The following is a 17,135-nucleotide window of genomic DNA, read 5'->3' as shown; positions in this document are numbered from 1 at the left end:
CAAAGAAGAAGAAGAAGAACACGAAGAAGAATGAAGAAAGAATAACACGAAGAAGAAAGAAGAACACAAAAGAGAAAGAAGAAGACGAACCCGAAGAAGAAAGAAGGAGAAAGAAGAATACGGAGAATAAAGAAGAAGGAGAAAGGAAGAAAGAAGAACACAAAGAAGAAAGAAGGAGAAAGAAGAAGAACACGAAGAAGAAAGAAGAACACGAAGAAGAATGAGAAAGAAGAACACGAAGGAGAAAGAAGAAGAAAGAAGAAGGAGAAGAAAGAAGGAGAAAGAATAACACGAAGGAGAAGAACACGAAGAAGAAAGAAGGAGAAGAAAGAAGGACACAAAGAAGAAAGGAGAAAGAAGAAAGAAAAAGACGAATAATAAAGAAAGAAGGAGAAAGAAGAAAAAAGAAGAATACTAAGAAGAAATAAGAAAGAAAGAAGATGGAGAAAGAAGAAGAAGAAAGCAACTAATTATAGAATTATTAGTATTATTTTTATTGCTATTATTATTTTTATTATTATTATTATTATTATTATTATTATTATTATTATTCCCTTGTATGTATTTATTATTAACACATGAAAAGATTTGCACAGTTTTAAATAGGGACAATGTGTCAAGAAGTTCTGCAAAAGAATAATAAAAAAAATCTGCTTTGGGAGCAGTGACAGTGAAACTTCACCATTGTTAGGAAATGATTATTAGCACGACTTCCACTGCAAACCTTTGAGAAACTGACGCCCTCTCTTTGCCCCAACTGGAGCTGCAGGAAAAAAAAATTCATCATGAAAAAAAAAGGAGCGAGAGAGAGAAAAAAAAGATTTACTTTTGGTTTAGCTCTGTCCTGTTACTATCACTGTAGCGTTTATTTAGCCAATCTCCTAAGTGTGACGTGAAGTAGGCTGGCTCGATGGCTTGCTCATAATATTTAACACACCCACAGGAGGAAGGCTGGGGCTGCAGCATTGCTAGTTCAACCAGTCTACTGCTTTCAGCTGAAAGGGGACTTCACACTGCACCTGCCAAAGACCTTCCCTTCTCCCTTTCACCTCCATTCTGTCCTTTTCTTTCTCTCTCCCTCCTCCTGTACTTCCAAGCTGTCATGAACCAAGGAATCAAATGATTGCCAGGCAGCCAACACAAGCTCAGCCTTCTATTCCGCTCTGTTCTTTGTGCAATAATTCTAGCTTGTGTTGCAGAAATGTCCACGAGCAGCCTGCTTGGATGCAGGATCAAAGAGACCTGACTGGTGACAGCAGCCTATTGGATCTTCCTTAGGAACTGGTGCTTGACGAGATCTGGACCAGAACTTCATTTCCAAAAGCAAATGCTTTCAGGGAATCTGCAGAATTGGATAGTCTTTCCGCTGCTGCTGCCGTACCAAGGGGCCAGCTCACTAAGGATGCCAAGCCGAGCGACATATGATTCAGCCAAGCATTCCGGATTGTTTAATTCATCTCATAAACCCGTGCATTAATTTCCTATTCCAGCTACGTACATTCCTGTGACTCCCGCTAGCCAGATCCCTCCATCCATCCCTTTTAACGCCCCCCTTTCCCCATGGCAATAAGACTTCAGCAAAACTCCTGACTCTTAACGTCTATTTTGTTTTTTTTGCTTTTACGTGTTACAAATATCCCTTTCCCGAAAAAAAAATAAAAAAAGATTTATTTATAAATAGAGTTTTAAGTCTAGATTAGGAAAGAGCACTTTTTGTAATTGGGAAATTTTCTACGATTGCTTTTTCTGTGAAAGAGCATTTTATAAGTTTATCGTCAAATTTATTTAAAAAAAGAAAAGCGTGTGAAAATAAATTTAGGAAAAATGAAGTTGATTTTAGTGCGCAAGTTCAGGGTGCTAATCTTGATGGTGTTTCTGATCGCTTGCACAATGCATATCATGATCGATTTATTACCAAAGCTGGAGAAGAGAGCGTCGAGAAGTGATGGAGATGCAGGATGTTCCTGTACGCACAATCTCAACGAGGACTCGCAGGGATGGGGGAAACAGAGAGCCAAAAATACCGCTGATTCAGGTTGGCCTAATAAGCACACGCTGAGGATCTTACAAGATTTCAGCAGTGACCCCAGCTCCAATCTCACGTCGCACTCGCTGGAGAAAATCACTGGAATAATGGACAAGAACGAGTCCTTTAAAAAACTGGAGAACCGTGACATGGTCAAAGACTTGAACCACAAGCAGCTGATCCACGATGGGAATATAAACAAACCCCAGCCTGGCGCTGGCTACTCAAGGTTGGCTGCTCTGTTTCAGCACCCTCTGTACAAAATTGCTATTCCTGAGCTCACCGAAGATGATGTCTTGTTTAACGTGAATAGTGACATCAGATTTAACCCCAAAGCTGCCGAAAACCAGGACTGGTAAGTTGGTCGTTTTTCAACAATTGACACGGAACTAGAGTGCGCTGTACTTGTATATCCTAGCGAAGCATAATGTATTTATAATGTGACCTAATGAGGTTTCTTATGAACTAGGGTGCAGTGTATAAACCTATACAGTTATTATAGAGTGCAAAGTGCAATAATGTTAAGTTCACATTGCAGGTAATGAGGTACCAACACTTAAGAGCTTGAGATCATTTGCTTTTGGGGTGATCAGACCCTTGACAGGTCCCTTTGTCAGCTAATTGAAACGCTGACTCTGCACAGGCGCTTGCCATACATTATACAATTCTCTAGTTCAATTTCCTTTAGATTTACCTTCAACCATAGGTGTGTGCAGCCTATTGCATTAGGGTGTGCACCCCAAAGCCCAAACACACACTACGGATCACTCACGATGTTGATTCAGAAAGGGAAGGGGCTGGTAAATTAAATATAAACATTTTTTTTATTAAATATTTACATCACTCCTAAAATTCCACCCAACAGCAACAGCTGATAGGAGAAGAGGGAAAAGAAGAAGGGGGAAAGATGGGAGCAAGGGCAGTAGGGGGAATCTGTGCTGCACCTCTGTGTGCCTGGGCACACCTGGCACACCCTGTGCGCACGCCTATGCCTTCAACCATGTATAGCAAGGGTCCACCTGATTGCATACAATTAGAAAGTTTTTAGGTTTGACCTCATATTATATGGTTTTGTTAAATCTAAAGGAAAATTGTACAATGTATGGCCAGCCTACAGCAGGTGTATTACACCTATAAGTAGAGAACAGCAGGACACTGGTCAAACATTTCCATCCCGCTCAACTGATATTTTATAATAAACCGCAGTCATTTTACTTCATATGCTGTCAGATTGTTTAGATGCTTGCGCTCTATTCATCTTTGTCATGTGGCAGTAAGACGGACGACTGCCTTTCTGATTATTTATTGCTCCTGGTTACTGCTTATCATTGCTCATTACACTGCCATTCTTAATAAAGGCTAATCTACAATGTCATCATACAATGATAACTCTGTATGTTAGAATAAATCTAGCACTTCAAATCTGGCCATGCTAAGAAAGAAGCAAATCTTTTCTTTTTTTTTTTTCTCCATAAAACTGCAATACATGTCAAACCGATGCAAGATCTGTTAGTGTATTGCGTTAGAATGTTTTGACGTGACATATAAACCATTTGCATTCTGGGAACGTGTCTGTTTCTTCATTCAGAAAAGGTAAGTAGGTCAATCTCTGGGGGTTCTTGATGGTTCAGCTCTCGCAGCGCGGATTTCCATGAGTAAGACTAAACAATGCTTGCTACAACCAGGTTTTTATGTAAACTGAGCAAATACATGCAATTGTGCAAGGGGAGCATCAACTTTAACCTTGTTGTCCTCTTGGCGAGGAACAGGTACATGAGCTCCTAGCCAGACCTGATAATACCCTGGTTTTTAGCCACAGATATTTTAATATTTAACCAAAGGTACACAATCATGTGTTTTCCTTTCCGTTTTCAACCCTTGATCTTCGACGGCTATCAAAATAATGGTTAAGATGACCCTTTCCTCCTTTTTTGGGGAAAAAAAGAACCAATTAGAGAAACAAAGCAGGCAATAATACAACCATCAGGTTTAGCTGACTGTAGAACAACAGCTCCCTCTTTCAAGCTCAGTGACATTGTATTGTCTGAAACGGGCGCATTGTAGTTTTCTATAGAGCAATGAGATAATTGCAGGATTCAGGTCTTAATTAAAGCGGTGAGCAGACCAAGCCTATGAAATAAACCATTTAGACCATGACAGGGTGCAAGTGCTGCCCTGTGTGCCGAAGCAGATCTCTGCTTACAATAGCCTTTGATGTCACAACAACAGGCTGTTACCTTATCTTATAAATCAGCTTAGGCTGGCATTATTCCATATTCACGTCCATACAAAATATCTGCCTGGAGGGAGGGTTTTTATTTTTATTTTTTCCACTGCTTATATGGCTTTTAGATTATAGATGCACAATAATTGAAAATAACATTTGAACTGATAGGTCTTAATTGCTTTTACCTGCCATGCCCCAGAGGTTAATTCAATCACTCAATGTTTCAGGATTCGAATTAGACGGTAGTCAGAGGCGGATGCTTAGCATTTTGTTTCTCGTACTAGGCTGTGTGTAGTACGCCCCAGGCCTCTGTAGCACTGATAATGAGGAAGACCTATTTATAGGTAGATTGCCAGGTGGTGTGTTAATTTTTTATTAAAACCTTTACCGTTGTTTCCTATGTTGGTTAAAAAAGCAAACTTTAATATATTTTATGTGCCTTGATGGTGGTCATATTGTAAAAATGATCTCCACATGTTAAAAAATTATATACACAGCTAGAGAGAGAGAGAGAGAGAGAGAGAGGAAGAGAGAAGAATAGCATAATAAAGTTGACACCTGTGTGCCTGTCATTCTAGATACCATTTTAACAGTATCTATGTATGGGATGCATTTTCACCCAAAAGTTACATTTTAGTTAAGATGGAGCCGCTGACTTGATAGGTGGGATTTACTAAAACTGGAGAGTGCAAAATCTGGTGCAGCTCTGCATATAAACCAATCAGCTTCTGGGTTTTATTGTCAAAGATTAATTGAACAAGCTGAAGTTAGAAGCTGATTGTACAGGCGATCGTAACGAATTTGGGGACACTTACTTGGCGGTGCATTTTCAGTCTGAACCTAAGGCCTCGTACACACGACCGTGGAACTCGGCGGGCGAAACACATCGTTTTCCTCGTTGAGTTCTTGTTAGGCTTGTCGAGGAACTCGACGAGCCAATTTTCTCCATTCCCGTCAAAGAAAAAGAGAACATGCTCTCTTTTTGGCTCGATGAGTTCCTCGACAGTTTCCTCAATGAAAAATGTACACACGACCGGTTTCCTCGGCAAAAAATCTCTCCCATCAAGTTTCTTGATGGATTCTGCCGAGGAAAACGGTCGTGTGTACGAGGCCTAAGAGTGGACCAGAGGTCTAAACCAAATTGTGTGATTCAAGGTTACCACTTTGACACAATAACATACATTACTGCTCCGGACCAGCCGTGTCTCCCCTATTCTACTTTCTGCTTACCAGCACAGATCGTCCTACCATTCACTACTTTAAATTTGTCTATATGATACTACTTCCCCGACTGGCTACTTGTAACAATACATTGCCAATGTCTAGGTAAAAAGACAGATTGTTGTCAATTCTCAATGCGGTCAATTCTATTCACATGTCTATGCTCCTGAGGAAGCGTTTTAACAACGCGTAACATGTAGAGCGAGCCCTCCTTTCCTCTGGACCCACCGCCTGGTTACACATCTTACAGCTAAACCGTTAACTATACTCTTTTGCGTTTTCTATAATTAAACTGTATTATGTTAATACTATTGTGATAGCCTGTGTGGACCAGTTATCGATTTAATTTCTTTGATTTTATATTTGTAACTGCTTTTTATGACATCTTTACAAATAAAATACCTCAAGTTTTTTACTATAATTATTGTGTGCCTTTAAAGTCTAAAACTACTAGTTTCTAGTCCAAATCTACTTAGAAGCTGATTGGCTACCATGCACCAGATTCTGAGTGCTCCAGTTTTAGTAAAGTCCACCTTCTTCTCATACTTCCTCGACCCTGTTCTTATCCATCTGTAACTTTTGAATGTTCCCACCCACTGCCATATGTTCCAGCACCTCCAATTGCAATATCCACAACATAAAATAAATGTGGCAATCCAGCAGGTATAAATACACCCCCCCTTAGAAAAGCCACAGCTGGTGTGCAGACCCATAGACTCAAGAATCTCACCAAGTGAGTCCCCGAGAGATCTAGGAAATTCTCAGGTGGTTTAACTCTATTTCAGCATCTTCTAAGAGCTGAAATTTTGGGACACGTTGACATACTTGGTTCTAAACCTGTTTTTGTACTCCTAACACAACTTGTGCAATACCTGATAGAGAATGTATGTCCATTGCAGGCTTGCAGACAAGTCCCATATTCTTCAATATTCAAAATTTAGTGACTTGCCGTATAAATCGACTCCATTAAAAACCTCATAGATCTTTTCTTGGATAACCTGCAATTTATTTATGCATAAAAGACATCGCCAGAGTTTTAATTCACTTAGTAGTATTAAAATATTCAACCCATAGATTTATTGCAAGATTTTCCTGAGTACTTCGTGGCAGAGGAGAAATAACTGATATTAGCAATTGTATTCCAACCGACAGCAGAAATGTAATTTGTTACTATAGGTGGCAGATTAAATTCAGGACCTATGTTCAGAAAGAGTCCCTACATCCATGTGTATGTAGATTAAACCATCACTTTCATTCCGAACTATCTTCATTTTATACAGAAACAGAGCCAACTCAAGTTTTCTTGGAGGAACTTTGTTGATGGTCAGCTGACCTGCTTTGTTCTAGTTACAAATCAAGAGTCCATAGTTGTAGTGATAGTTTTCGAGGAGGGAGAAGTGGGTAGAGCAGAGCTAAAGAAGAGGTAGGAACTCTGCTTTAGCTAAGTTGTCTATAGACTCTAGAGCAGTCTTCCTCAGCTAGAGCTCCTCCAGAAGTTGCTAGGGGTTCCTTGAGCTGTGAGCAATGGTGGATCTTGGTCTCCAACCAGCACTGACTACTAATGTTAGGGGGCAATTTTTCGCAGGCATCTAATGTAAGGGTCACTTGAACACTGACCAACAATGTAAGAAAACACATTTCAGTTGATCGCTGGCATAGGAGGGCACAATTCCACTGGTCTCTAGTGTAGAGTTTTCACAGTCTTGTTTTATTTTCTGGCAATTATTATTCACTTCTTTTAATGAGAGCAAGGGGGTGTTGGAAACTGAATGCCAGATTCTTTAGGAACAGAACACTCTTTATTACAGTAAAAACTTGGTTTGACAGTAACTTGGTTTAAGAGCATTTTGCAAGACAAGCAAAATGTTTTAATAAAAGTTGCCTTGATATACAAGCAAGGTCTTGATATAAGAGCAGTGCCATGTCACAACTGAGTATAAAAAAAAAGAGACGAGCCTCTAAGTGTAGCAATATGGTTACCTTTATTGAATGTTTTGATATACAAGTGCTTTGGATTACAAGCATGTTTCTGGAACAAATTATGCTCGCAAACCAAGGTTTTACTGTATTTTGTTTGTTCTTGTATGTACATTTTACTGATCACAGTAATATAAATACACATTTTCAGGGGTTCCCTAGGAGCTAAAAATTGTTTTAAGGGTTCCCTCAAGGTAGAGGTGTTCAGAAAGACTGAACTAGAGGGTGGTCAGGTGTCTAGGTACAATCTAAACAAACCCAGCTGGTCAGAGGCATCTAGCCCACCATCACTTCCCTAAATATAAAGAGTAGCCTCAGGCAACCATATGGTTGGAGGAGGCAGGCATACTGCAGACATCTGATGCAGGCTTATCGGGGAGAAACCAATAGGGGCCAGACAAGGTTTTATGCTAATAGCTTATTCAAATTAGATTGTCACCAAATCTGACTATAATCAAAACGCCACTGGATTTCTATGGGCACCATTAATAGGTAGTTCCTCATCAAAGTTGTGGCACTTAACGAAGAACCACGTCAGTCTTTAGTGGTGATTAAGTAAAACTTTATATTTAAAAAAAAAAAATGTGTGTACAGTGCCCCAGATGATAGAGTTACATAGTTACATAGTTAGTCAGGTAGAAAAAAGACACAAGTCCATCCAGTTCAACCACAAAAAATTAACAAACAAAATAAAAAACATAGTACAATCCCATACACCCAACTCCATCCCCACAGTTGATCCAGAGGAAGGCGAAAAACCCAGCAGAGCATGATCCATTTTGCTACAGCAGGGGAAAAAAATCCTTCCTTTTGGCAGGAAAATAAAGACACATCAGAAACAAGTGCTGCGGGACAGTGGTATTGAGTGCTCCCTAATTAAAACACTCCTAGTGAGAGCTCAAAGACATTATGGGGTTGATTTACTAAAACTGGAGAGTGCAAAATCTGGTGCAGCTGTGCATGGTAGCCAATCCGATTCCAACTTCAGCTTGTTCAATTAAGCTTGGACATAAAAACACGGAAGCTGATCGCTTTCTATGCAGAGCTGAACCAGATTTTGCACCATCCAGTTTTAGTAAATCAACCCCTACGCATTTGGTGTAATGCAGGAACTTTCTTAAAGGGGTTGTCTACCTAAACCTAAAGTTAAAGCCCCTCTCAGTACAGTGCTCTGTAATAATGAGTTGCACCTTGCCCAAAGACCTTACTAAGGTGAGTAATACTCGCAACCTTGTCTGTTTACTGTTGGGGTTAGCTTCTTAGGTGCCTTCATCATCGTACAACCTGTTATTAAAGGCAGTTGCTGACAGATTACATTATTTATTATCTTCGCATATTTATATAGTGCTAACAAAATATGCAGAACGTTACACCGCAAATAAAACTCTTCAGATCAGTCAAGGTCCCCTGAAGGCGTTTACAGTCTAATGTCTCTTCTTCAGTCATATACAGGCACTGGGCCAATTTGGTTAGAGTCTAGTTAACCCATTGTTTCTCAACTCCAGTCCTCAAGGCGCCCCAATAGGTCATGTTTTCAGGATGAAATGGCTGTGGTTATTGCTAAGGCAGTGAAGCTGATCAAATCACCTGGGCAAAATAATGGAAATCCTGAAAACATGACCTGTTGGGGCGCCTTGAGGACTGGAGTTGAGAAACACTGAGGCCTCGTACACACGACCGAGTTTCTCGGCAAAAATCAGCAAGAAACTTGCTGGGTGATATTTTGGTTGCCGAGGAAACCGGTCGTGTGTAGATTTTCGTCGAGGAAACTGTCGAGAAACTCGACGAGCCAAAAAGAGAACATGTTCTCTATTTGTCGAGTTTCTCGACGGCTTCACAAGGAACTCGACGAGAAAAACGATGTGTTTCACCCGTCGAGTTTCTCGGTCGTGTGTACGAGGCCTCAGTTAACCTACCAACATGTTACTGGCTTGTAATGGACTCCAGGAAGAAACCAAAACTAAGTAAATAAAACATTAAAAAACCTTTACGTTGAAATTGTTTTTTGATGAGTTTTACAACTACAGTAAAACCTTGGTAAAAATATGGTTACATTTATTGAAAGTACATCATTTAACAACTTATTGCTACACTTAGAGGTGCCTCTGCTGTTATACCCTGTAAAAAAAATGCTTTGATATGCAAGTTCTTTGGATTACAAGCATGTTTCTGGAACAAATTATGTTCGCAAACCAAGGTTTTACTGTATGACTCTTTTTCTGCAAGCATATCTGAATATTCACTTCCATATATCTTCCAACTGCTGCAGAAAGTCAGTTGATAGTGATATTACGTTAAAACCTCTGAACACTGCCATCTGATAACAATACTGTCTATGTCATGCCTAAAAATAAATATTTCTCTTAAACTCTGTAAGCCAGGGGTGTCAAACTCAATTTCATTGTGGGATGCATCAGAATTATGATTGCCCTCAAAAGGGACGTTTGTATCGGTAAGATTAGATGTCCAGTGCATCCCCTCCCCTTACATTAGATGTTAAGAGCCACCCCACCATCAGAAGTTGAGTCCCCCACTCTCCCTTACATCACAGTGCACCCCCCCTTTCCTTATGCTGCTGCTGGGAAGAAGCTGGATACATTGCTTGAAAGCAGAAAGTAGGGGTCTGGAGTAGGACCAGAGGAGGGCTGGAGCTCTCCTGCAGCTGCAGGAGAGGTGCGAGGGCCACATGAAATGGCATGGAGGGCCGGATTCGGCCCGTGGGCCTTGTGTTTGACACCTGTGCTGTAATCTGTTTGAAGTTATTACAGGTTTGCTTATGTGTAATGCTTTATTAAATTGGATGTTGGTTAATTCTATTCTTTCGTTGGTAGTCTGCAGTATTCTCTGTAGGCAGGCACACTTCTAGAAAGCACTTTTCATGGTGTATAACTCAGCTAGATTTTACCTAGGATCTAAATAGCCAGTTTGTAACACATTGCACACTATGGCTCATTGTTCTCCTTGTCATCAGTATTAAATCACAAGCCTGTAGGCAGCAGGCTATGTACGCCTTCAAGGGCTTCTCACATCTTACGGATTGTCCTTCTCTTTTCACAACAGGCAAAATGTAGCAAATGAAGGTAGCGATGAGGAGGAATTCTTGCCTACTGGAGAAGCTCATGTAGATTCCTATCCCAACTGGTTAAAGTTTCACATTGGAATCAATCGGTACGAGTTATATTCCAGACAGAATCCAGCCATTGGAGCTTTACTGCAAGATCTCGGCAGCCAGAAGATCACAAGCGTTGGTAAGTTTGTACTGTTGCTGATTCTATTTTAACAAGTTTTACTGCATTCTATTTTTGAGTCCTGCTTTCTGATTTAATATCTTCAGCCCTGTAGAATACCTCCTATCAACCAGTGCATTTTTTATGGGCCTGTTTATTTGGTCATAAGTTGGCCATGCTCATATATTTTTATTTTAGAGGGGAGGACTTGGGGACGACCTATGAGTGTGATTGCTCATTTATTGTCCAATCACGTGCTAGGGTGAAATCAGGGCCAGGCTGTAGTTCTCAGCTGCAGTAAGCTCTGCCAGGATATTTTTTTTCTGCCTTGCAGGGATGCCTGGATCTGAACAAAGTTACAAATCCCTTGTCAGGTATAAAAGTTCACATATGTGTATAATACTGTGTGTTTATGGCACCCTGGAGTTCAGTTTTAGGGCCCATTCAAACCAGTGGACATGCTTTATTCTCTTTACAACACAACCTATTCACTTCTTGGTTATTTCCCGCCTTGACTACTGCAACTCACTCTTCACTGACCTACCTTTACACAGGCTACCCCTCTCTTCAGTCTATTATTAATGCTGTTACTAGACTAATATATCCTACTAACCGATCCGTGACTGTTGCCCCTCTCTGCCAAGCTCTTCACTGGCTTTCCCTACCCCCTTGTATAAAATTCAAATACTAACCACGACATACATGGCCATCCACAACATCGCCCCAGTTACATCACCATACTAATCTGCAGATATTTCCCAAATCATCCTCTCCACTCCTCCTGAAGCCCTGTACACACGTCCGGGATTCCCGGCGGGAAACCCGAGAACCTGCTCGGTAAGTTTCCCTGTGTACACACGGCTGGGTTTCCCGTCTGGAAAACTGCGGGGAGAGCTTTGGCCGGGAATCCCAGCCATGTGTATGCTCCCTCGCAGTGTTTCCCTATATGAAAGCTGCCGGGTTTAGAACCCGCCGGCAATCCCGGCGGGAAAATAGAGAGCAGGTTCTCTATTTTTCCACCGGGATTCCCGGCAGTTTTCCTGTCGGGAAAACCAGTCATGTAAACTGGGCTTCAGACCTCCTGCTCTCTACCTCCCTTATTACCTCCTCCCATGCTTGCCTCCAGGACTTCTCCAGAGCCTCTTTCTTCCTCTGGAACTCCCTGCCCCAGTATGTCTTGTCAGCTCTTACCCTGTCCGCCTTTAGGTTATTCTTGAAAACTCATTTATTCAGGCAAGTATAACTTACCTCCACCTATGAACTGTACTTAAGTCACTTCCATCAGATCTTCCACTGCAGCTATTACCTTTTGTACCACATCCCCCTCCCTTTAGATTGTAAGCTCTATGAGAAGGGCCATTCTGTTTCTTCTGTATTGAACTATTTTGTAATTGTACTGTCCCTCGTTATATTGTAAAGACCTGCGTATACCGTTGGCGCTATATAAATCCTGTATAATAATAATAACACACACCTTCTGGTTAGCATTATGTAGAGGTGATTACAATGTATTGCACCATTTATTTATTTATGTTTTACTTAATTTAAATGTCACAAATCATTCAAATCTATGCATTGCAGCACGTTGCAAAATTCTGCGCTACGTAAAGATGCAACTTGTCCTACCTTTTTTTTTTACACCGATGGTGTAAACTGAAATAAAATGACATATGACACATTGCCTTGTCTGTGCTTTGGGATGCAACATTGCCCAACACATATAGTGTGAATGGACCTTTACCGCCCTTTTTTTACCTCAACATTTCCATAAAAATGCATTGTCCTACTGCATAGAAAAATTACTTCCAGTATCTTTATTCTCCAACTAGGCAAGAGGCAGTAACAAGACCTACGCAGCCTAGTCTATAGGCCTTTGCAGGCGGCAGGCGTAGTAATTGTGTTTGTGTTTTACACAGTTTCCGTAGAATGATAACAGATAAACAGATAAAGAAAAGAAAGTAACCATCCGTGTATTTTCAGTAAGCACACAGTTTTGGTATTTGTAATAAATATTTTTAGTGCTGACACATTTTAAATGCATTATGTACTATGTGTTATCATGATTGTGTTACATGTACAGAATTATAGATTCTGTCTCAATCTACACTACAATATATAGCATTGCAATGATTCCGCTTTCCTAAAGCTGGCCATTGATGAGTAGGAAATTGAACTAACACGTGTTTAAAAATAGAAATTCATAATTTTTTTCACCCATCACTGTATCAAAAGTTTTCCACCTATTATTTACATATTTACATAGTCCATCAAGTCCAACCTGTGTGTGCACTTTTATGTCAGTATTACATTGTATATCCCTGTATGTTAAGGTCATTTAGGTGCCTATCTAATAGTTTTTTGAAATTATTGATGCTCCCCACTGAAACCACTGCTTGTGGAAAAGAATTCCAGATTCTTGGTGCTCTTACAGTAAACAACTCCCTATGCAGTTTAAGGTTAAACCGATTATCTTCTAATTTTAGTAAATGGCCAGTCCCTTTACTATATACAGTATATGTATATCTGTTTTGCCCTTCTCTGGACTCTCTCCAGTTTCAGTACATCCTTCCTGAGGACTAGTACCCAGAACTGGACGGCATACTCCAGGTATTGCCAGACCATAGTCTTGTAGAGTGCCCGACTTCCAAGACCAGCAAAAAAATAAAATGGTAGCGGGCATTTTAAACATAAGTTAGGGTGGCCTGGGAGGAAATTGCCCTCCCCTGGCTGAGTCTGTCATCTACTAGGACCCCCAGGTCCTTTTCCATCCTAGATTCCCCCAGAGGATCTCCCACTAGTGAGTAGATTGCATTCTTATTTTTGCCACCCAAATGCATTATTTTACATTTTTCTACAATAAACCTCATTTGCCATGTAGTTACCCACCCAATTAATTTGTTCAGATCTTCTTGCAAGGTTACCACATCCCATGGATACTTCTTTGTTCATTGTCAGCACTAAAGTATCACCTTTCTTTGATCCAGGTAAACCTTTGACTGCCACTTAGAAAATCATTTGTGTGAACAAAACTTTTAAACATGACTGTTTGTTTTTGGATATTGATAGTCAAAGTGAGCACATTAACTATTAGAAAATCGAACAGTTGTTCAGTTCTGTTCGATTTTAAAAACAATATTTTGCCCGACTATTGCAAGCTTTAGAAACCACTTCTGAGATAATATTCCAGCTAGCAAGGGGGTTTATTTACTAAAGGCAAATAGACTGCACTCTGCAAGGGCATTGGCTCCAGAGCTCAGTAAAAAAAAAAAAACAGCATTTTTGCTTGCTATTATTGGATGATGAACTCAGCAGAGCTTCTCCCCATTTACTACGCTCTGGAGCAAATGCCCTTGCAGAGTACAAGTGCACTTGCAAAGTGTGCAGTCTTTTTGCCTTTAGTAAATCAACACCAGTGTGCATAACTTTAAGTCTTTCAGATTTGACTGGTAGGATGTCACTGTGACATCGAAATAGTAAGGCGCAACCTCGGTTCAGTACTGCTATACAAGAAGCGGAACATGTATACATATAAAAACAAATATGGCTGCTCCACATTATTACAAATTATCCCAAGGAACAGTCTATACCTGAAAGATTAAACAATTTAATTTTCCATGCATAAAGCATTTGCACCCAAAATGAAATTCGAAAGTTAGACCTGTGCCCTCTAGCGAGTTTTCCATTTATGTTGAAAAGGCCTAAGCTGAGGGTCCTGGACAACTTCCAGCCAGGGTCCTGGACAACCCTTGGAGAACTCCAGGTTTCATCAAAAATGCTAAAGCTAAAGCTAAAAAAATGCTAAAGCTAAAAACATATTTGTTTTTAGAATGCTAAAGTCCACCTAAAAAGCAATCAACTTACTTACTGGGTTATGTTTTATCTTTCTGTAAGTCAACTCAAAGAAAACCTGTAAGGATCACCTTAACTGGATGAAATGTCTTTCTCCCCCTTGTAAACTTGCGTTCCCTGCGACGTTACGACGCACGGGGGCAGAGATTGGCACCAAATTCAAAAAAGTAAATACACAGTACACATACAGTATACTGTAATCTTATAGATTACAGTACTGTATGAAATAATTACACATCCCCGTTGTCCCTAGGGGTCTGCCCAGTGTCCTGCATGCACTTTTATATAATAAATACTGTTCTTTCTGCCTGGAAACTGTAGATTGTCCAAACCAAAAAGTGTTTTTAGACCAGCTAGAAAACAGCGATAATAAATTAGAATTACTTGTAGAATTGAGCGATAGCGATTTGTGTGGAAATTCGTCATCAAACAATAAAAGTAATGACAGCGACAATTCTGCAAGTGAGTAAATTCCAGTATTTTTGATTTGATTACATTATTGAATAATTTTTATTTTAGTTACATTATTATTTGTTATAATTATTTATAGTTATTTATTATATTATAATTTATGATTTTGTGTTTCAAACTTTATCATACCCGGGATGTCTACTAGACTCTTGTTTGGTCAGATTTAAGTGAGTTATTCCTAAGAATTACAGTATAAAACGCCAAATTTTCATGCAAAATAATTGTACCGCTTTCAGCACCTAAAACCAGAAAGAATTATACAGCCAGGGAGGTTTATATTTGGCAGAAGATCTAACACTTTGCCTCTACCAAAAAAAAAAGTTGTTGATGGAAATGGGCTTTAGCTAAACTGTAGGCCTATAGAGCAGTAGTGGACAATTTGGGGTATCCTTTAAGTGACACCCCTGTGGCACTTCCTAGTAATGATATCGTTTTTAACTAAAAGTGTCAGATTTATTTTTATTTTAAGTGCCAGAGTCACTTTAATTTTCAGAGTGAATGAGAGGTGACATTAGGAACAGTCCACGGTACAAGACCTCTAGGCCATGGGGCGGGGCGGGGGGTGGATGAGCCTTAGGGACTGATCCGATGCGTGCAGTATCGAAGAATTATGTAAGTATATCTCTGCTCCCAAATCCCCTAGACAACATTTTTTTTTCCCATGCAGTGCGGACACAGATACACTGCATGGGCAAACTATTTTTGATGCCCAGAGTTGGACTTTAGGGAAAAAACGATACTCTATTGGCCCCTAGTGAATCCATGGTAAAAAAGCTAAAGAATGCACTCCAATACAGCAATACCATGTGTGTGTCTGGGACATAAAGTGAGATGAAATGTTCCCAATGGGAACATTACCAACATTAGAAAGCATTGCAGAGGATCTTACCCTTCCCTATTTAATCCAAAACTAGTGAGATGAGTTCCACTTACCTATACAACCACTACTGCATTTATCTATTACATATATCAATGTCTATACCCACAAAGCAGAATTACACAAGAGCTCATGTGTGTCATGTTAGGTGTTTGAACACATTTGCATGCAGTCACACTGCATAAGTAAGCTTCCAATCGCAGAAATGTTAATATATGCTAATATAGACCATTAGAAGCAGACAATGACACGTATTTCTTTCCAGGCTTATTTGTTATTTTGTACTGATTTAAGATGTATATTCATTCCATGGATAAAGTCAGGATAATATTGGATTAATGTCAAGTTTATTCCATGACCTAAAGAGGATTAATTAGGGCCTGCAAGAATTCCCAGAGTAGCGCGGTGGGATCAAGCGTTGTGTAGAGGTATGGAAGCTTAATGTCAGATGAGTTAGTCTGGGTTGGAGCTTGAGTTGGCTAATAAGGTGCCTAATGGGTTAAATTTCTGCATCCTCAAATACAAATTCTGATTTAATACTGGATACCGTTATCGCATGGCAAGTAGAAGGTTGTTTAAACATTACTGACGTAAATAATGATAGAGAGCTTAAAAAAAGATCTTACGGAAGATAATACACAATAGCTTCAGTTGTATATTTAAACTCCAAGCCAATCACTAAAATCTTATTTAAGCTTTATACGCCCAAATTACTGCCAATCAGTTACCTTTCCATTCCCCACCTAGATAAAAGTTACTTTGTGTAATCCGCAGTTTATGGACAGTTTGCCAAGATGTCACTTCCCACAATCCCATGAAGTAAGATTTAGGATAGTTGGGTCTTCCAGGTGGATATGTCTAGAAATAGAGAAGGAATAAAGCCTCGTACACACGACGGAGGAACTCGACGGGCGAAACACATCGTTTTCCTCGTCGAGTTCCTTGTTAGGCTGTCGAGGAACTCAACAAGGCAAGTTTCTCCATTCCTGTAGAGGAAAAAGAAGACATGCTCTCTTTTTGGCTCGACAGGATCCTCGACAGTTTCCTCATCAAAAAATGTACACACGACCGGTTTCCTCGTCAAAAAAAAAATCCCAGCAAGTTTCTTGCTGGTTTCTGCCGAAAAACTCGGTCGTGTGTACGAGGCTTCACTCAACTGACCCGCTAAGAGCCCCCGCTAGTGGCTTATCTGCCAATGTAATGTAATTCAATAAATGGGAAAAAATCTTGTAGAAATGTGACGGTCACATCAAAAATTTG

General features: G+C 40.0%; 1 protein-coding gene across 1 annotated transcript in view; it reads left to right on the top strand.

The window, feature by feature from the left end:
- Positions 1 to 941: 941 nt before the first annotated feature.
- The window catches only part of FAM20C (FAM20C golgi associated secretory pathway kinase), a 244,045-nt gene continuing 227,851 nt past the window's right edge, over positions 942 to 17,135 (top strand). Inside the window, exons 1-2 of the mRNA XM_040356779.1 lie at positions 942 to 2,381; positions 10,512 to 10,699. Coding sequence (XP_040212713.1) covers positions 1,825 to 2,381; positions 10,512 to 10,699 — 745 coding nt within the window. The 5' untranslated portion in view covers positions 942 to 1,824. The remainder of the gene's footprint in view (positions 2,382 to 10,511; positions 10,700 to 17,135) is intronic.

This window comes from Rana temporaria, chromosome 6 (genome assembly GCF_905171775.1).
Source record: "Rana temporaria chromosome 6, aRanTem1.1, whole genome shotgun sequence".
NCBI lineage: Eukaryota > Metazoa > Chordata > Amphibia > Anura > Ranidae > Rana > Rana temporaria.
Note: the sequence above shows the minus strand (reverse complement) of the source record. Positions and strands in the feature narration are given on the sequence as shown.